The sequence below is a fragment of the Peromyscus eremicus genome, chromosome 5 (genome assembly GCF_949786415.1).
Source record: "Peromyscus eremicus chromosome 5, PerEre_H2_v1, whole genome shotgun sequence".
Classification (NCBI taxonomy): domain Eukaryota; kingdom Metazoa; phylum Chordata; class Mammalia; order Rodentia; family Cricetidae; genus Peromyscus; species Peromyscus eremicus.
Genome location: NC_081420.1, coordinates 132,299,523 through 132,321,354, shown reverse-complemented (window position 1 = coordinate 132,321,354; position 21,832 = coordinate 132,299,523). Strand labels below are relative to the sequence as shown.

The window sequence follows — 21,832 nt, the reverse complement described above, 5'->3', positions numbered from 1 at the left end:
AGGATATCAAGAAAAATATTTTACTTAGAAAGAGTGAAGGCAAAATCCCTGATATACTACTGAGGTTTTCCTGTTTATAAATCAATACAAGAAAAACACATTACTCATTTCTATAATGAATACAAACCAAAGTTTTTCATGTGAGAAGTACATGATAACTATAACATTTCCAGCTTCACACAGACATCTCTAGGTGTACTTACTATTCATGACATCATTAGAGGACATCACCACACATTCACATATATACACATATGCATTTTTTTCTGTATGAAATATGGCCTTACTGTGTGCCCTCAATTTCTCCTTGCTCCTAACTCAGACTTTAAGGAGCTAGGGTTACATGTGTAACCTCCAAACTAAATCTCACCCATATTTTAGATAACAAATAACTGTTTCAAAGATCATATTAAAATAATCATTACTAATAATGGGGCATACTAAATGTTTAAGAGAGAAAGTACACTGATATACCACATAAATACTATAGAAAAAGACCAGAATGGAAATTGCCACATTTTTTAAGAAATATCTTGCTCAGCAGAACTATAGTCAGGAGAGAAACATATTTAATGATTAGCCCTTTAATGGGATATTCAGCTTGAACAACCTAGATATCAGAAGAGAAACAATCCAGATACCAGGAACAAGTATGTGAAGGAAGGAAGAGTGAGAGCAGGCAGCCATCTGCAGGAAAAGCATGCTGCACACCGCAATCGCAACCAGGCCCTAGGGCAATAAAAATACACATACGTCTTTGATTGTCACTGTAAACTCCTTTTCGCGTACATGCTTCTTCACCTTTGACATCTGTGTTGACTGTTCATGTTCTTCTTTGACAGCAACAGCTGGGGGAGTGGGGACACTGGGCTCGCTATATTCTGTAGCTGCTCCCGGGCTATCCAGCAGTTTTGTGGTATAGAAAGACGCCACCGTGTTAGCATCATAACTTCTTCTAGCTGAAGGCCACTTCCCTTTCAGAACTGTTTGACAAATACTGTCCAAGCGGTTGATCATTACCCGATCCTAGAAAAGCAGGTAACATCAAGGCATTCTTTTAGTAATCAGGCCAGATCTTTGGAGATCAAATAATCTAAAAGCTTTGATGACTTAAACCAGGTATAACACTGTGTGTAGTATGCATACATATTCTCATATGTATTATAATTCTGTAATTATTCAAGTACAAATTCCTTTTGGTTGAAGCTCAAGAGCATTATTCCACAAAGACATTTTTATTATTATAATATTTTATTCCTACAACAAAGTCTGGCCTTGAACACACTAAATAGCCCAAGGATGACCCTGAACTTCTGATCCTCTTATCTCTACCCCATAATTACTAGAATTATAGAGATGTAATATAGATGTATGCCACAGTGCCCAGTTAAACCTGAGGCTCTGTGCATGTTAGGCACATACCCCATTAGTGGAGCTACATCGGTAGCCCTCTGCTGTGGGATAGTCTTTCTGTATGCTGTGAATATGTGTTGCTACCATTGGTTAATAAAGAAGCTGCTCTGGCCTATGCAAGAGAGGTTATAGCCAGGTGGGAAATCCAAGCAGAGAGACAAGGAGGAGGGCAGAGTCAGGGGAGACACCAGCCCGCCGCCTAAGGAGCAACACGCCAACAGACTGGTAACGCCACAGCCACATGGCAATATATAGATGAATAGAAATAGGTTAATTTAAGATGAAAGAGCTAGCTAACAAGAAGCCTGAGCCATAGACCAAACAGTCTGTAATTAATATGAAGCCTCTGACTGGTTATTCGATACCAGCAGTCGGGAAAGATTTGTTCAGCTACAGCTCTCTTTTTTCTTCGCAATAACAAATGTAATACAGTGGTTCATTATTAAAGAGAAAAAAAGCAATTTAGAAATATAGAAAGAGGAGCCGGGCAGTGGTGGCACACGCCATTAATCCCAGTGCTCGGGAGGCCGAGGCAGGTCGGATCTTTGTGAGTTCGAGGCCAGCCTGATCTAAAGAGTGAGATCCAGGACAGGCACCAAAGCTAAACAGAGAAACCCTGTCTCAAAACAAACAAACAAAAAGAATAAATAAATAAAATAGAAAGAGAACACACTCCTCCATTTCTCACTTCCCAACCTCATTCCTAAAGAAATCCTGTACTAGTCTTTAGGAATTATACTCATCCAGCCATAGCTGCTTTTACTACTGAGTTTACTTATTTTAAAACAAACCTTTTGGTAGGTTACAACTACAAAAGGCATTCACTGCCCATTATTTTAAACATTCTAAAGTTACATTGAGAAGTATATACATGTAAGTAAAACTCATTTAATAGGAAGTAATAATTTATACTTTTGATGCAAAAAAATCATCAAAAAATTACAATTTTTTCATATAAAAGTATCTGCCATTAGGCAAGATGAGGTGGTGCACACATTTAAATCCAGGACTTGGGAAGCAGAGGCAAACACAGGCATATGTCTGGGAGTATGAGGCTAGTCTGTCAGCCAGGGCCACACAGCTAGACCTGGACTGAAAAAAAAACAAAACAAAACAAAAGACAAAACAAAAGAATGTCTACCATCAAAGCTAGTCAGAAGAATTAAAAATTACCTATGTCAAAAATAACTTTTTTTTTTTACCTTTGGCCAATATGAGGCTGCCAGCATATATCCACCTTGTAATAGGTAGGCAGACTCGGGTGTTCCATTGTTTGCCTGGAAACTATCCTGGGTCTCATCCTGGGTAGTGCTCAGTGATGCAACACTTTCTTCATCAAAGGCTTTCACATGAGGGGTACCTTCTAATGAGAACAATTACAATCACCTTTTAAAATCCACATAAAATAATTTTATGCATACTTTCACAAGTTTATGTGATCTCTTAAATACTCCACAATTCTCTGAAATGGTAACTCTTAGACATGAACATGCTCCTTGTGACAACCCTGACAGTTATGCCAAAAGAACTGTGACAAGGTACTCTGGCTCCAGTGGAAGATGAGGCTCTTTAAGCCAGAGAGGTTCCTGAAAAAGCTTGATGCTGACTCAATTCCCTGTATCTGATCGGTTGGCTTGTTGCAAAGACACCCAAAGAAAAGGACCAGCCGGCACTACACTCCCGAGAATGCATCCTTCCATTGACTGTAGGTGCCAAGGACAGCCTATGCTACTCTTGTTTGTCCATTTAATCTAAGATTGCTGGTAGTTGCTATAAACATCCTTTATGTGTTCATTAATAAACTTCTTCTGGGGAAAACAGTAAATTTTAAGACAATCACAAAAATACAAGCTATTATATAAAACGTCAAACTCCTTGTCTATTTAGCAATGCCTTGAATATTGAATAGGGTTTATGTATCTAACTCTAGTTTCCTTAATCATGCTTTTCTAAGAAAATTTATAAGCATAAAAATTTGAGCTTACAACTTTAAGCATGCTTCAGTTATTTAAATCAAGCTCTACACATTTTTATTTGAAAAGCTGTCATAAAATAACAAAATTATGCATGTACCTCGCTTTTGGACTTCTTCACTGTCACTTTCTTCGGATGATGATGAAGATGAGGAGGAGGAGGAGGAAGAGGAAGAGGAAGAAGATGCTGAAGAACAAGATGAGGATGAAGAAGAACTACAGCCTGATCGAGAGTGTGAGCAAGATGAGGAAGAGGAGGAGGAGGAGGACCTGGAAGAACATGATGAGTGCTCAGAGTCAGAGTCAGAGTCAGAACTGGATTCTGATCCTCTTTTGTGGACTCTCTGTTTCTTAGAAGCTGGGTTTGGAGTTAGGGGTTCTGTTCTGGCTGCAACCATGCGTCTGTCTGTTTCACTTTTCCCACCAGACTTCTGGTCTCCAGTAGCCTGTGGTAACACACCGTTCTTTGGACTTCCAGGCTCAGACTGAACTCGTGTCCTTGTTTCCACAGAAGACATAGACTCTTCTTCAGAAGACTGGGGCTCTTCCTTAAGGTTTTCATTTTTAACTTTCACATCCTCTACAAGAGAGCCTTTAGCATCTAGCAGCCTAGGCAAAGAGGTAAGAGGAGAAGCAGAAAGTGCTACTTGGTATTGCTGCAAAAGTGGGGTAGAAGTCCTTGAATGAGCCACTTTACTCTGACTGTAGTTCCTTTGAGCTGCCATAAAGGAGAGTTCAGGATCTCGCAGAATGTGATAGTCTGTCCGGCTTACTCCATGTTTGGCAGCACCAATAAGCAAATCCCTATCATGAGAGCCGCACTCCCACCAGACAGGTAAGTCTGGGTTTGGACGACAAAGCTTCAAGCGTTCGAACAACTGTGGGTGTCGAAGGGCCTGTTCCCTCACTTTTCTGAGAAGTTCAATGCGATATAAAGTCCTAGAAGCACGCTCTTCTGTGATTGGTTGGATAAAAATATTTGGATCCACCAATTCTATATTGAAACAAGGACCAAAATATTAATTAAAAAAGTTTTATGGGAGATTTAACACAAGGTAACTTTAAAAATATACCTCTATACAGTATCATTATAATTTCCAGGATTGCAAATTTGTTTTTAAAAATGTAAATTGTTTTTAAAATTCCTAAACTCATGAAACATAAAATATGTATATTTTTTAAATGACCAATATATGATTGTTTCAGAAGTATGGTACCATAAATAAAAATTTACTTTTAAAAAATTCTTGCCTGGCGATGGTGGAACATGTCTTTAATCCCCTGGAGGCAGAGGCAGGCGGGTCTCTGTGACTTCAAGGCCAGCCTGTTCTACAAAGCGAGTTCCAGGACAGCCAGGGCTACACAGAGAAACACTGTTTTGAAAAGCTACCCAAAAAAAAAAAAAAAAAAAAAAAATGGAAGAAAGAAAGAAGGAAAGAAAGAAAGAAAGGAAAAGAAAAAATTCTCTAAGCTTACTTATAAACACAACTTCAACGGTTCAGTGATATCCAATAAACAAATGGAAACTGGCATATCTCATAGTGTGTAAGATAACTTAGGTTACAAAGAAATTTTGTTTGTTTGTTTTTCTGAGACAGGGTCTCTCTACATAGCCCTGGCTGCCCTGGAACTCACTATGTAGACTAGGCTAGCCTCAAACTCAAACTCCACCTGCCTCTGCCTCCTGTGTGTGCCACCATGCCCAGCAACAATGGGATTTTTTAATGTTTGAGGGAAACATCATCTATCATTCAAACATCACACAAGGTACCGGGGACAGGGAGTTCAGCTTCAGCATTAGCTCACAGTACATTTGTTTTGATGAAGTCCTATCTTTGTGAATCTGGTTAATGGCTCTTGGAAATCACTTTTAAAAATGTCTTATTACAATAATATAGGAGCCGGGCGGTGGTGGCACACGCCTTTAATCCCAGCACTCGGGAGGCAGAGCCAGGCGGATCTCTGTGAGTTCAAGGCCAGCCTGGGCTACCAAGTGAGTTCCAGGAAAGGCACAAAGCTACACAGAGAAACCCTGTCTCGAAAAACCAAAAAAAAAAAAAAAAAAAAAACAAAACCAATAATATAGGAATCAACCTATAGGGCTACACAGAGAGACCCTGTCTTGAGAAACCAAAAACAAACAAACAAAAAAAATAAATAAAAGTAAAAAAATTTGAGCAAAATTGTTGGGTTTATAATGATGATGATGATGATGATAATAATAATATAAAGTGTTGGGTTTATAGTTTATAGGTTACATCCTACACATGAGTCCAGATGAAGAAGCATTCTTCCTTGCAGTGGACTACACAGAAAAACTATTGCACATAAGACTGAATATACAGCAGGCACTACAACCAATGGATTTCTGGTTTTGGTTATTTATTTTTATTTTATGTGTGTGGATTTTTTTGCCTACATGCACATGTGTGCAACCATGTGCGTTCTTGTTGCCAAAAGGAGGCTGAAGAGGTAGATTTCCTGGAACTGGAGTTACTGACAATTGTTGGCTGCTGTGTGGGTGCTGGACATCAAACCCAAGTCCTCTGCAAGAGCAGCTAGTGCTCTCAACCACTGAGTCATCTCTCCAGCCCCCCAATAGATTTTTGAAAGTCTAGGCAGAAGTAAGTTATTTGTTACTTACATGGGAAAAGATAAAGTAGAAAAAATACATCAGAAACGACCTTGACCAAATGATTCAAATGAGTACTGTTCTGGAGGCACAAACCTCATGACACTATTAACACATTATACAAAAGACACAACAAAGTGGGCGTGGTGACACACAGCTTCAATCCCAGCACTGGGGAGGCAGAGGCAGGAGGATCTCTGTGAGATGGAGGCTGGCATGGTCTATAAATTGAGATTTTGCTTCAATAAAAGTAAAAAAAGAATGACACAACAATGAACAAAATGAACACACTCAATCCAATCATATGAAAACTCAAAATGACAGATGATACTTTCAAAGATATTAAGGTCTATATTATGATGAGGAACAACTGGAACACTCAAGTACCACATAGGTGTCCTAGAAAACAAACGGACATCTGTAGAGGCCAAGTGTGGTAGTGATGTCTATAATCCTGGCCCTGGGAGAAGAGGTAGGAGGACTGAGTCAAGAAAAGTCTGGACTGCAAGTCAGTTCAAGGCCAGCCAGGCTACATAGTAAGACCCTGTCTCAAAACAACCATCAAACCCCTAAAATGTACATGTGTTTAAAAAAAAAAAAACTGGTAAAATTCAATTAGTCTGTATCCAAGGACTCAGTTAGCATATCTAGGAAGCTAAACTGTATCTGTGCTGAATATGTGCAATTTGTTTTCCTTGTCATTATTTCCTGAAGAACACAGAATAGTAACTATTTATTTAGTACTAACACTGTGTTAGCCATAGAAGTAAAGAAGACCGAAACTACCCTGAATTTCCTGACACCGGGTAATCAAGAGATTTGCTATATTTTTTGCCAAATTGACAATAAATCTGTTAGGAAATAAAAGTAAAAACAGAAACCCATGTGGAATTTCAGGAGTTTTAGTAAGCTACTTATGCTTTTACTGTGAAATAAATAAATGACTATTGGATTTAGCAGTTAGCAATCATAATCAATAAAGAATGCAGGGCTGAGCCAGGCGGTGGTGGCACATGCCTTTAATCCCAACACTTGGGAGGCAGAGGCAGGCTGATCTCTGTGAGTTCGAGGCCAGCCTGGTCTACAGAGCAAGTTCCAGGACAGTCAAGACTGTTACACAGAGAAAACATGTCTAAAAAAACAAAAAAGAATGGCCAGTGGGGTAGGGTGGATACATGCCTTCAATCCCTGCGCCTGGGAGGCAGAGGCAGATGGGTTTCCAGGAGTTCAAGCTCTATAAAGTAAGTTCCAGGCCATCCAAGGCTACACAGTGAGAGCCTGTCTCAAAATAAAACAACACACACATACACACACACACACACACACACACACACACACACACACACACAGAGTGATGACGACAATAAGCGAGGGGCTGTCAAGATAGCTCAGTGGTAAGAGTGCTTGTTAACAAGCCTGATAACACGAGCTTAATCCCAACAAACACACTTGGTGGAAGGGGAAAAGCAACTCCCACACATATTGGGCTCCTAAGAACACAACAAACAAACGAAAGCACAGGAGGCCTAAACACAGCACAGTTCCTGCTGAAAGGAAGTGCTCACACAATGGCAACAGGTGCTTTCTCTGGGCTTCCCAGAAGACATCATCCCAGAATAGCATCTTACCTGCAGTCACTTAGCTCACTTGTCATCTTTTCTGACGATCCTACCAAAATTCTTTAACGTGTTTTAAAAACAGGGACCTCATTCTCTGCAAATTATTTAGTAAATAATCCCTTTCACAGTTTTTATGAGGGACTCAAAATATGTTATTTCTGTTTACAAAATCCTTTAACTTTCTGTTAAACATAGGTTTTTTTCCCATTTTTATTCATTTTGAGAATTTCATACAATGTGTTATGATCATATTCACTCAAAATTCTCCCAAAACTACACTTGCTTCCATACCCATTCAATTTTGTGTCCCTATTTTATCTAAAGCCCATCAAATACAGTTTGTACTGCCCTTATGCTCTTAGATGTGTGCCCAGTCACTGGCACATGGAAGACCTATCAGGGGCTACATCCTTAAACAAAACTCTAAATTGTCCAAAGCTCCTTAGCTAGGAATGGGACATCCTGCCCATTTCCCCTCTCCATGTTGGGGTTTGGCCTTGAGATTGCATAAGTCTTATATGTGCTATTACAACTGAGAGGGACTGGAAAGATGGTAAGAGCCAGAGGTAGTGGATGACTAAAAGGAAACAGTGTTTTCCTGACATAGCACAAGTTATTCATTTACTTTTGTTTTTGTTTGAGACAGGACCTTTCTATATAGCCCTGGCTGGCCTGGAACATACTGTGTAGGCCATGTTGGCCTTGAACTCAGAGATGCACCTGCCTCTACCTATCTAGTGCTAGGATTAAACAAGTTATTTTCTTAAAATCTGGTGTGTATCTTTAGTCTCTTTACCTCATTATAGTAACAGGTTCAGGGAACAAGGGTCTTTCAGCATAATTTGCAGTTCTAAAAACTTAGAAATTTCTAAATATTGATAATTTTGTTTCTTTGATTATACAGGGAAAACCCCATACATACCTTCTTTGGAAGGAAGACGACACACCCTCCGACACATGGACATGAATGCATACAAATACTTCTCCAAACTGTTATCAGTTTTCTTGTGGAGCCTAGCCATAGCTCTGAATTTTGTCCAATCAAATTGGCCTCTGTCAGGGTCAAAAACTACTCCAAATGTAGACACAACTCTATAAAAGTCAGCTTCTTCTCTCCTTGTCCATCTATATTGAACCAGATTAAGGAAAAAAAATATACAAACATCACTAAAATATTTATTAATGGTGAAAATAACGACTGTAACACAGACTTAAAACATCTGTAGTACCTAATACTTTACAGGGTTAAATTCAGATTTTAGCCTTGAAAATAATTTTCAAATTCTAGTTGACTTACCCATTCATAACTCAATTGATATATACTGCTGTGCTCCTTCAGACATTGCTTTTACATATTTACCAAATGAGAAAGCATACATGGAAGACAAATTATATGACCCTGTTCTTAAATAAAATGACAAAGTATTTTTAGACACAGCTGCAATATGAAATACTATTTATTATTGCATGAGTTATAAAGAAAGAATTTCAGAAGAGCAGAGAAGATAGAAGTATCCATTGAGACTTGAGTGATGATCAAGAAAAGCATCAATGTGCCAGCAAGATGGCTCAGTGGACAAAACAGTGCTTGCTGCTAAGTATGCTGACCTGAGTTTGATCCCTAGGACACAGATGGTAGAAAGTGAGAAGAGACTCTTGCAAACTGTTCTCTGATGCCTACACATGAGTTATGCACACACATAAACATACACACACTACCACCACCACCACCACCACCCACAAAGTAATGTAAAAAGAACCATAAACGGGTGAGTGGCACACTGGAGAGTAAGATGAGACAAGGCTACAGTTTGGGTGGAGGGAGAGGCACAGTGTAAGCAAAAGGAGCATTCTGCACTTCGGGGCGGGGAGGGGGGGCCCGCTGATAAGTATTCCAAATTGACAATGATACATCTTATATTGAGAATAGAGCAAAAAAGAGATGAGGTCTAATTATAAAAGTGCTTCTGATACTGAGAGAGGGTATGTTTTCATTGCAGTCACAAATCTCCATACTATAGTATCCATTTACACACTAGTTTCCTTGCTTTGCTCACTGAATCATTGTGTACAAGAAAAACACTGGACAAGCTTAATTCATTGTAAAATGTTAATGGCTCATTTTTATCACAGTCATACATTAATGATCATAGTCCATCAACCTGAGTTCAGTTTGCAGAACCCATGTAAAAAGTTCCATTAAGAAGATTAATGTGGGGAGCTGGATAGATGACTCAACAGTTAAAGAGTACTTGTTGCTCTTTCAGAGTTCCTGGGTTTAGTTCCCAGCATCTACATGGTACAATCATCTGTAATTTCAGTCCCAAGGGATCTGATGCTGCCTTCTGACCTCTGTAGATGCCAGATACACACATGGTGAACATACATATATGAAAGCAAAACACTCATACACATTTAAAAAAAAAAAAAAGAAAGCTTAATGTTAACTATGACGCAAAATACAGCCTGAGAAACTAATTAAGTCATGAATTATAGACTTGGGTACAAATAATATACTGGAAAATGAAGGGTGTGTTAAAACATTATTCAGGACATAAATAAGCAATAAAAAATGACAGTGATTATCATCACAAACATTGCAACATAGAACAAGATCTAGAAAAATATATGTCACAACAGTATCTTGTGTACTATCCTGGTAATGGCACAGTAAGTGCTCTATGGGCATAGGAAAAGGAGAAAATGCTATGATTTAAGCTGAAAACCAAACCACATGGGCCATGTGCTTATCTCCAAGAGACGGGCTGTGTTATAGACTAGTGGACGAGAAGAAGGATATTTCAGGTAAGAGACAACATAAATTGGGGGACTAAAACTAATTAGGGCATTCTCAGCTGAGGAAATTGTAGTAAAGTTAGAAATGCAAAGTAAACCATAAAAGAAGAGGGGCTGGAGAGATGGCTCAACTGTTAAAAGCACCAACTGCTTTCATGGAGAACACAGCTTCCATTCACATCATGTACTTGATGCACAATCATCTGTAACTCCAATTCCAGAGGATTTGATGCCCTCTTTGGGCCTAAATGTACACTGCGTTCACATGGTACACAGAAATACATGCAGGTAAAACACCATACACATAAAAAAATAACAGTAACAGGGGCTGTACAGATGGCATAGTTGTTAAGAGCACACACTACATTTCCAGAGGACTCAAGTTTGACTCCCAGGACCCACATTAGCTGGCTCATAAATGCCTTTACTCTAGCTCCAAGGGGATCAACACCTCTCGCTTCTTAAGGCATTCATATTTACACACCCACAAAATTAATGACAAGAAAATCTTTAAAAAATAATAATACTCCTTAAAAACAAGAAAACCCTAACTGTAGGGACCTTGAACTTAGACTTCACAACATAACATTTTATACCTATGCAAAATAAAAGTCATCAAGAGTCATAAAAAAATCCTATTGTTTTAGGAAAATTAATACACATCTAACAGACTACAGGGAGGGGACAGAGTACATTAACAGTGACTATAATTCTTTATCCATAGAGATGGGATCTGCTTCTCTTCCTTTAAGTCTAGTTTAGGTTGATTCTGTGACAGTTTTGACCACAGGAATGTGGGAGAATGACATTTTGTAACTGATGAGAATAGATTTTAAGAAATCTGCAACCTCAATACCTAAGTCAATCAACAGTTTATTATATACCTTGCCAACAGACAGAGCTTATCACACTTTTTTCAAAGATGAGTCTTATTTATAAACTATAATCATTGTTTAGCTATTAAGGTATAATTAAAAATATGTATATGACTTTCACTGAGGTGCTATATACCTCAGTAAAAAAGTAATCAACTTAGTAGCTGCTGATAGAGGAGTGGTTCTGTAAATTACAGAATTTCTGTGCAACAGGCAGTTAAACAGCTACTGAAACTTTCAGTGTGTAAAGTGCTTGCTATATAGTCCGCTATAATTTCAATGCTCAGGAAGCGGAGATCAGAACACTTGGAGCAAACTTGTTACCTATACTAGCCAAAAGGCAAGCTCTGGGTTCAAGTGAGAAATATATAAGGCCAGAAGGACTGAGGAAGACAACCAACATGAACCTCTGGCCTCTATACACACACACACACACACACACACACACACACACACACACATGTGCACAAAACCCAACATTTTTTATGAGGTCTCTCTATGTTCTCCTGGCTAACCTGGAACTCACTGTATAGACCAGGCTGGCCTCAAACTCACCGAGATCCACCTACTCTGCCTCCCAAGTGCAGGGATTAAAGGAGAGTGTCACTACACCAGGCCAAAATTGAACATTTTGATAAATGTTTTTATAACTTGGAGAATTCCTGGGGAGTAGTTTTGAGTAAAGAAGACAGAAAATTTGAAATACAATGAGAACTCAACTTTGATCATTTCTAAGACACATGTTCTTTCTACACCACAACTTCACCTTCCTCAAACACAAGTGTTTCATTCTCTTTGGGGTAAGAAAGCTTGACTCAAGTGTAATTGTACATTCATGGTGAAACAAAAGATCATACGTTCCCTAGTGGGAGTGAATTTGATTTCATGAAAGCAGGCTAAGAGAAGTAACATGACCAAATGTGAACAATAATTATGTATTTGTGTTTCTTTAGTTTTCCATATTTTATAACCACTTAAAAAATTTTAAATTATTTGTATGTGTGTGTATGTGTGTGTGTGTGTGTGTGTGTGTGTGCTTGAAGGAGGCTGAGGTTAGAGCGTATCGAATCACTTGGAGCTGGAGTGAGAGACAACTCATGGCTCACAAAGCTCTTAACCACTGAGCAATCTCTCCAGCCCAATTTTTTGTATTTTTAAGAAACATCTATAATGAACTTCTATTATTTTTTAAATCATTTAAAAATTACACAAGATGGGGCTGGAGAGATGGCTCAGAGGTTAAGAGCACTAGCTGTTCTTCCAGAGCTCCTGAGTTCAATTCCCAGTAACCACATGGTGACTCACAGCCATCTATAATGAGATCTGGCGCCCTCTTCTGGCCTACAGGCAGAACACTGTATACATAATAAATAAATCTTAAAAAAAAATTACACAAGATGAAGAAGAAGAAGAAAACAACAACAATAATAATAATGTGCAGCATCAGCCTTAGCCACTTGGAAGAGCCCTCCTTAGAATGTGAGCTCTAAGCTGACACCAGCTGCCAGCCACACGAGCAAGGCTACTTTTGATTCCCCACCAATTTTAGAGTCCAAGCAACAGCTCACGAAGGAGAAGAACTACCTAATCAGAATTGTAAGAGTAAAAAAGTCCTAAAACCCGACCCTGTTTTCAGACACTGTCAGGCTGATCGCTGCACAACACCTGCTGGCTACAAGGAGCTACTGACAGAAGTCGCAGGATTCTGTCATTTTAACACAGATGGCTAACATACTGGGTTCCACATCACCGAAATCCTCAGATGAATGTGCTGCAAATTCAACATAATAACAGACCTTAACAGAGAAAATTCAAGACCCAGATTTAACAAAGAGTCCCGGTTAATGATGGACTCTGTTCTTTTCCATTTATTTTTATCATATTTAAGATGTTAAAGCTTTTGGGGCTCGTGAAATAGATCAGCAAATAAAGTGCTTAGCTTACAAGCACAGGGTCTCAGCTTGATCCCCAGAACCCATGTTAAAAAAACCCTTGGTGAAGTGGTGCAGGCTCGTAATACTGGCATTAGAAAGACAGGAATGGAGATGGCTCAGTGGTTAAGAGCACATTACTGCACTTCCTGAGGACCTGAGTTCGATTCCCAGCACCCACATCAGGTGACTTACACTGCCTGTAACCCCAGCTCCAGTGGAATCTGACACCTCTGTCCTCTGTGGGCACTTGCATTCATGTACATATACCCAACCCCACATACATATACATAATTAAAATAACAAAAACAAAAAAAGAAAGAAAGACAGGGATGTGTGCATGTCCGGAGCTTCCTGGCTAGAGCTAGACTCAAAACAAGGTAGACAGTGTCCTGAGGAACAGGAGCCTAGGTTGACCCCAGTCTCCACATGAGCACACACACGCACACAAATATTTATTTATTTATTTTCCAAATTTCATGGGGCTGGAGTGATGGCTCAGCAGTTTGGAGAATGGCTCCCTGTATCCATATGAAAGCTCACAACCATTTGTAATCCTAGATCCAGGGCATCCAAGTCTTTCTTCTGACCTCCTCAGGCACCAGGCACACACACATACGTACATGTAGGCAAACTACTCATACAGATAAAAATAAATGAATAATAAATCTTGAAAACATATTTTCAGAAAAGAAGTTAGAACTTATGGTTGAGACTCTTCCCTGTCTTGTTTTGTTTTGTTTGGAGACAGGGTCTCTCTACATAGCCCTACATATCCTGGAACTCACTCAAATTCACAGAGATCCACTTGCCTCGGCCTCCAGAGTGCTGGAATTAAAAGGCCTGTGCCACCACAGCAAGCTCCCTGTCTTAACATTTCTTACAATGTTTTCTCCTCAACAACAATAGTTCCAACACTTTACCCTTTTATAAAGTAGAGGTAGATTTGCTTTCTATCCATTTTTAAATTAAAAAAAAAAGATTTATTTATTTATTATTTATACAGTGTTCCGGCATGTAGAGGGCACCAAATCTCATTACAGATGGCTGTGAGCCACCATGTAGTTGCTAGGAATTGAACTCAGGATCTCTGGAAGATCAGCCAATGCTCTTAAACTCTGAGCCAATTCTCCAGCTCCTACTCTTAAATTTTATAAATGTTTTAATGTAAAATAAAATAGACAAAGCTCTATTTAATATAATTTAATCTTTGGATCTATTGATAATTTAAAATTCTAAGAATAAATTTTATCTATGCCTTCATTTCTTAAATTTTTCAATGTTAGTAAAAATGAAAAGACTAATTAATATGAACTATGTGCTGTACATATAAGACAAGAATCTTTGCTATTTTTTTCATAATTCTGCATATACAAATGTATGAGTATATACATATACATATGTAAGTCTTTTGCTTTGGAAAATTAGAATGATAATCCAACAACTTCATAATCTTCAGAATGAACAAACTTGTAGACACTGTATATTAAAACTTAGTGTTCTTGTCTTACCTCTGCTGTCTTTCTATCTTGGCGGCCATCTTAGGGTTAAGAGTGGCTTCTTCATAAACAGGCTGCATTACACTGGCAGGCACTGAGAAAGTTGGCTGTATTTGCTGGATGTGTCGGTTTTTACTAGTTCGCTGGTATGCAGTGATGAGCCGTCTCAACCGTGTAGTCAGAGCTGACGGAGTTGGCCAATACACTTTATCCCCTTCCATCAACTGACCATCTATAGTTAAAGAAACTAGTATCAATAACAATAAAACCTATGCAGATATTGGACGAAACTCCCAAAATTTGAAAACTTTATAATTTTTCCTTTAATCTGATTATGTGAAGTAAACCAACCAAATCTTACATCATTAAAAAAAGAAAAAAGAGTTGCTGGGCACCTTTAATCCCAGCACTCAGGAGGCAGAGACAGTCAGATCCCTGAATTTGAGGCCAGCCTGGTCTACAGAGTGAGTTTCAGGACATCCAGGGTCACAAAGTGTGACCCTGAATCAAAAGAAAAAAAAGTTTATAGTTTTAAAAAACATTACAGCTGGGTGGTGGTGGTGCATCCCTTTAATCCCAGCACTTGGGAGGCAGAGGCAGATGGATCTCTGTGAGTTCAAGGCCAGCCTGGTCTACAGAGTGAGATCCAGAACATGCAGCAAAACTATACAGAGAAACTCTGTCTCGGAAAAACAAAACAAAACAAAAAAACAAACAAATCAAAAAAACCAACAACAAAGCATTACAATAAACTTTAAGAATTGCTCAAAGAAAGAAGAATATGACAGAAGTAGAGCCATGTTTGAATTTTTTCTGCACAGAAAATACAACTCTCGGAATTCCAGGTCTAAAAGTCATACTGTCTTGCAAATATTCAATGACTTAAATAAATTAAAAGCCAAACAGTGGGACAGTGGTAACTGTCCTTTAATCCCAGGATTTGGGAGGCAGAGGCAGGGGGATCTCTGTGAGTTAGAGGCCAGCCTGGTCTATAAAGTGAGTTCCAGGAAAGCCAGAGAAACTCAACACAGAGAAACCCTGTCTCAAAAAACTCCCAAAACCAAATAAACAAACAATGGAGGCTGGAAAGATGGCTCAGTGGTTAAGAACACTTGCTGTTGTTCCAGAGGACCTGGGTTCAATTTCCAGCACCCACATGGCAGCTCAAGACTGTCTGTAATTCCAGTCCAGGGGTTCCGACACCCTCACACAGACACACAGGCAGGCAAAACACCAATGAACATAAAACAAAAATAAATAAATTTTAAAAAGAAAAGGAAAAAAGCCAAACAGAAATCAATGGGATGCTGAACATTGTAAGCCAAGTGAATATGAATTTTTTTATTGAATTTATATCAATTTACAATCAAAGCAGTTTTAAAGTCATTAGGTAGAACAACACTGTATTTAAATATACATTTTAAAAATTCATTATGAAGACTTAGAATGTAGCTCAGCTGGAAGATTGCTTGCCTAGTGTTGTGGGATATTTGTACACCATGTGAAGATGGATTGCTCTGATTGGTGTAATAAAAAGCTAACAGCCAATAGCTAAGCAGGAGAGTATAGGTGGGACTTCCAGACAGAGAGAAAACCCTGGGAAGAACAAAGGCCCAGTCGCCAGCCAGATGCAGAAGCAGGATGGGCAATACGGAGATGAGGTAATGAGCCACATGGGAGAACGTAGATGAAAAAGTATGGGTTATTAAGTTTTTAAGAACTGTTAGAAACAAGCCTAAGCTAAGGCCAAGCTTTCATAATTATTAAGTCTCTGAGTCATTATTCATGGGCTGGCGGTCCTGGTGAAATAGTACTACTACAGCCTAAAATGCATAATGCTCTGGGTTCTATCCCCAGCACTGTATAAAACTAGGAGTGATGAAATGTATGTGCAATCCCAGCACCTGGGAAGATTAGATACTCAGTATCATCTTTAGTTACGTAGTAAGTTCAAAGTCAGCCTGGGGCTATAAGAGATCTTATCTATCCCCTAACCAACCCCGGCAATGTCCCAAACAAAACAATTTAAAAAAAAATCACCATGACAATGATACAGTTTTTAAATTTTAATTCATTCAAGACCTAGAGCTGATCATGTAGCTCAGTGGTAGATCACTTACAGCATCCCTAGTGTAAGGCTCGGGATTTGATCCCTAGCACTAACAAAAACAAAACAAAACAAAATGCAAAATCTATTTCTAAGGTGTAGTACTGTAACTATATGTACCATAAGCTATGCTCATGCACACTGGACAGCTTCCCCAGCCTAGCTGTACTATTCAGAGGGGAAGGCACACTGTTCCTCTGGGTACCAGATGGGGATGAGTGGACTTCAGCAACAATGTGTTTCTTGTTTTAGTATTAGAAACTGGTAAAAGGAATGTTGGGCCCGGTGTCACACACCTATAATCCTACCTGGAAGATGAGGAGTTCAAGGCCAGTCTTGGCTACATGAGACCCTGTCTAAAAACTCAAATAAATACCACCCCCAAAAAACCAAACCCCAAAACCTAGCGAAACACCAAAAACAAAACAAAATAACAGTGAAAGCAGACCTTGCTCAGCTAGCTTTGTAGAGACTGAGTAATAAGGCTTTTCTCTAATGTACACATGAAACTAATAAATACATTATTATTGTATTAATATTTAAAGATTTAATCTCACATATAAGTTTAATAACCATGCCACAGTCAAAGTGTCTCGTCTAAGGATTCAGAGCTAAGGATTTGCAAAAACTAACAGTACTATTAAATTCCCAGTCAACTAACAGTTTCTATAACAAGCACAACAGTATTCAATATTACTCACACAAATTAGAAATTCAAAACTGTGATTTGTTGATCTCATAGTTCATGAGGATGTGAAATTATACTACTAAGTGAAAAAGTGCAACCTACCTCCATCTGCTATGACGAGATCGCCAGGTGAGGAAACGTCATCCTTTAAAAAAAGACAGGCATTTGTCACAAAGTAACTGAATCAAGATGAAAAAAAAGAGGCAAACTTTTTTATAATAGAGTCCTCGCTTTCAACACATTTTTTTTTTTTTACAACCTGAGCTATGATTTAACCCAGAACTTACTGAGCTAATACTATACCCTCAGCCCACAAAAGAATTTGTAACAATCCACTTAGCAAAAACAAAATACAACTTGGCTTCTTGGCTTAGTTCTCACAATTACCATTCCTCGGTTTCCTCTGACACTTTAAATCAGTCACTACTTACTAAAATGACTTCCTTTTCTATGAATCCTTCAGAATGAGTTTCTCCTCCTCTGACCTCCTTTGGTCCTGAGCTGCCTGAGGTATACTGGTGAGCTGCTTTTCACATTCTGTGCATCATCTCAAAGATATACATATTCACTGTCCTAGTTGCCAAACTGCAAATCTCTTCTTTAGCTTGGACTATTTGTATGTAGATTCAACTTTTCATTTCAACTGGGGGTATCCCAGCGCTGTCTTAGATTGGGGCTTCTGCAGTTGATTCCAAAAATGACTCATTTCCACTGTGTGGAACAGGCTGCATGCAGTTAGAAGCATGGCAACTCCTCACTGCAGGCAAGTCTTTTCTGCTCTGGTTGCCTTTACCTTGACTTTACCTTGAAGTGTCTACAGTTTCATCAGGATATAGATTTCACTTTACTAATCCCAAGGATTCATGTCTTTTCAACTGACATCCGCTTCACACAGTGCTCCTTCTGTATGATAGCCATTCGTTCCATTTGGAATGTCTGCTAGGCAGATGGAAGGTACTAGCATGCTATCCTGTCTCTCAGCTTCTATTTTTCCTCTGATGGTCAATATGATGTTAATGTTTGTCAGTAGAACGAACTAGACAGATACTGTAGGAAAAAAGGCAGACCTTTTTCTTCCTCCTACTGGGGAAGTCCTCTACTGCACAGCTCCACCATGGGCTCTTCCAGAGCCCACCTCCTGCTACATAAGCTGCATTTCCTATCAACTTCCTCCTAGAAAGGCTTTCTTGAAGAATGTATATAGGAAGACTTTTCTTGGGAAAAGTATCCTTGGCATCTGAAGAAAGCATATGTCTAGCACTTCCAGGGAGATTTCTAGTACTCCTGTGGGGGAGCACAGTAACTCATTGGCCATCTAATGAGCAATGGCCATGTATAGTCTGAATTTTAGTCCACAATGGGATGGGAATCTTCCTTGGGGGCTCTGAGTACTATGAATGGTAGATTCCCTCTCTCTTACTTTTTTTACATTTACTTACGTATTATTTTATTTATTAGTGTGTGCATGCATGGGTGCATGCCAACTATGGTGTACATGTGTAGGCCAGAGGGAAATTTGAGGGAGGTTGTTCTCTCTGACCACCATTGAGGTCTCCGTCATTCAAGTTGGTACCACTCATGCTGAGCCATCTCACTGGCCCTACATCCTCCTCTGATCTGATGCTCACAACTTCATTTCCCTCTTTATAAGCCAATCTCTCATTACTGAAATCCCACTGTTAGCAGTAATTATTGACACTAACTGGGATCCCAGTAGGCTGTATCCTGTACTGTAGTCCTTTTTATGGAGGGATAATTTCTATCTCTTGCTATTTACCTTAGTATCGACTTTTACTCAGTTTTCTGTTTTTTTCCCCAAGATGCTGTACTTCTTAGTTCTGAGAAGTGTAAAATATGGGCAAACTGCATTATATATACATGCCCAAGCCAGCCTTCATCTTGGCTAGAAGGGGATGTCAGGCAATCTTAATGATTATTTGTGATGTATATCAACTTAAGTTGATCACTTATTTACAAGGAATACTTAATATTGAGGTTTTTAAAATGTGATAAAAAACATACCTCTATATCATCTTTAAAGATGGCTGGGGCAGGTTTGTACTCTGGGTCTTCCACATCCCTGTTAGAATAACAAGTGTTCTAGTTATTGTAATGGACTGATGATTTCTTGGTTTGTCTTAAAGGTCAAATTGATCCTGAGCACCCTAGAAAAAGCCAGGTGTGGTGGTACACACCTGTGATGCCAATGATAGGGAGGCACAGATGGGGGAATGGGGCTTGCTCGCTTACCAGCTTAGTCTAACCAGTGAGCCCCTAATGAGAGATCTCGATCAAATAACAAGGTAAGCATGTCCTGAAAAATAACACCTGAAGTTGACCCATGTCCTCTACGCACATGGTCATGATCTTACAAACACAACACACAACACACACACACACACACACACACACACACACACACACACACACACAGAGAAACCTTGGGTTGGAAAGTTAGCTCAGTGGTTTAGAGCACTTGTTGCTCCAGCAGAGGACCCAGGTTCAATTCCTGTCATTCACAACAGTGGTTCTCAACTGTTGATCCAGTCTCAGGAGATCCAAAGCCGCCTTCTGACTTTTGAGGAAGTAGATATTTCCTCATCCCCACCAGGAAATCACGCACATTCAGGGCAGTGTGGTCATAGAAACCAATTTTCTACTCTGAAATAAGCAGTCAACTGACTATTCTAAAACAGTGTTCTCACCCTTCCTAATGCTGCAACATTTTCTGATACAGTTCCTCATGTTGCGGTGATCCCCAACCATAAAATTATTTTCACTGCTACTTCATAACTAATTTTGCTATGGTTATGAATCATAACGTTATGCATACATACATGCAAACAAACACATAAAATAATAAATAAATCTAAAGAAAAATGATAAACATCACTAAGAACGGAAACAAAACATACAGGGAGAATTTGAGTCTAAAATGCACATACCCATCCATGTAATCATTTGCTCTCTGTTCAGCAGCAACAGCTTTGTCATCAGGCTTTCCTACTCTTTCCAAGAAGCACAATGCTGGATCTGCTCGGATGGTGTTATATTTTTCATAACCTGGAAGCACCACCAATTACAAAGGTACAGAGGACAGAAAGAAGTTGTGTAAATATAAGGATTCCTTATATGTACAGTGAATGATATTTTGGGGTTAAAGGAACATTTTATTTAAGTCATATGGGTTAAATATGCTGTTTTGAAATCATCACAAATATTATATAGTTTAATAATACTTATAAAAATTTTAAAGTATCTGTTACAGAAGGATGGCCCAGTGGTTAAAAGTGTTCCTGTTTGAGAGAATCCAAGTTCAGTTCCCAACACCCATATTAGGTTGATAACAGCCTTTAATTTCAGCTCCAGGGGATCCAACATTCTTTTTTGGACTACTTGGATATTACATGCACACACACACATACACACACACACACACACACACACACACACACACAAAGTAAAACCTTAAAAACCAAACCAACGACAATAGTAAAAACAGAGCTGGAGAGATGGTTTAACAATTAAAAGCACTGTTATTCTTGAAGACCCAGGTTTGGTTCCCAGCACCCATCCACATGGTGGCTCACAAGCATCATTAGCTCTGTTTCCAGGTGATCCAGTGCCATCTTCTGGCAGCTGAAGGTACCTGGCATGCACACAGAGCACATACATAGAGACAAAACACTCATACGTATAAAATAAAAACATCTTAACAAACAAAAACCACATATAAAAAAAAAAAGTAGAATAAGCAGATCATACACATAGTTCATGTAACTCTCCCGAAGGGAGGAGACTGTGTAACTAATAGCCCAGAGGGCAAGTCACATGGTACCTCCTCCTGAGGAAATGACGTGAATGCAAACTTAGTTTGACAATCTATGGTTTTAATGATTATATGTATGCGTGTGTTACTAGAGTAAAACTGTAATTGGAAACCAATAAACTAAGCAACAGTGGGATTCCATTGTCCATAAGAGCTCTCTCTCCCCACTCACTCTTTACTTACCATGCTTAAAAACACCAATAAGAAGTGACTTGTCAGCGTCAAAGTCCCACCACACAGCAGGAACCTCTGAGTGGTCTGGCTCTGGTACCCAAACATCAATGTCACTTAAAAACAGCACAAGATTATGAATTTTATAAATATGTATAAAGGAGGCAAAGGGTATAAATGATGCAACAGCAGCTAACATTATGCTCAACTAAACAAATACACTTTAACAGCAGTTCTTGCCTGGTCTCAGGCACAGTCTCCCCACCCATACACACACGAAGTGCTTCACTGGAATGTTA

The 21,832-nt window shown here is 39.1% G+C and overlaps 1 protein-coding gene across 6 annotated transcripts in view; it reads right to left on the bottom strand.

Annotated features, from left to right (window-relative positions):
* Window positions 1-21,832, bottom strand: part of Chd9 (chromodomain helicase DNA binding protein 9) — a 151,701-nt gene that overhangs the window by 18,551 nt on the left and 111,318 nt on the right. For 3 of the 6 annotated variants that reach the window (XM_059264532.1, XM_059264534.1, XM_059264537.1), the window contains 9 exons: window positions 21,546-21,649; window positions 20,479-20,596; window positions 19,556-19,613; window positions 17,636-17,678; window positions 14,751-14,970; window positions 8,560-8,762; window positions 3,487-4,380; window positions 2,616-2,776; window positions 754-1,026 (listed from right to left, as the gene is read on the bottom strand). In XM_059264532.1, coding sequence (XP_059120515.1) covers window positions 754-1,026; window positions 2,616-2,776; window positions 3,487-4,380; window positions 8,560-8,762; window positions 14,751-14,970; window positions 17,636-17,678; window positions 19,556-19,613; window positions 20,479-20,596; window positions 21,546-21,649 — 2,074 coding nt within the window. The remainder of the gene's footprint in view (window positions 1-753; window positions 1,027-2,615; window positions 2,777-3,486; window positions 4,381-8,559; window positions 8,763-14,750; window positions 14,971-17,635; window positions 17,679-19,555; window positions 19,614-20,478; window positions 20,597-21,545; window positions 21,650-21,832) is intronic. The other 3 variants (XM_059264535.1, XM_059264536.1, XM_059264533.1) reach the window with 2 other exon arrangements.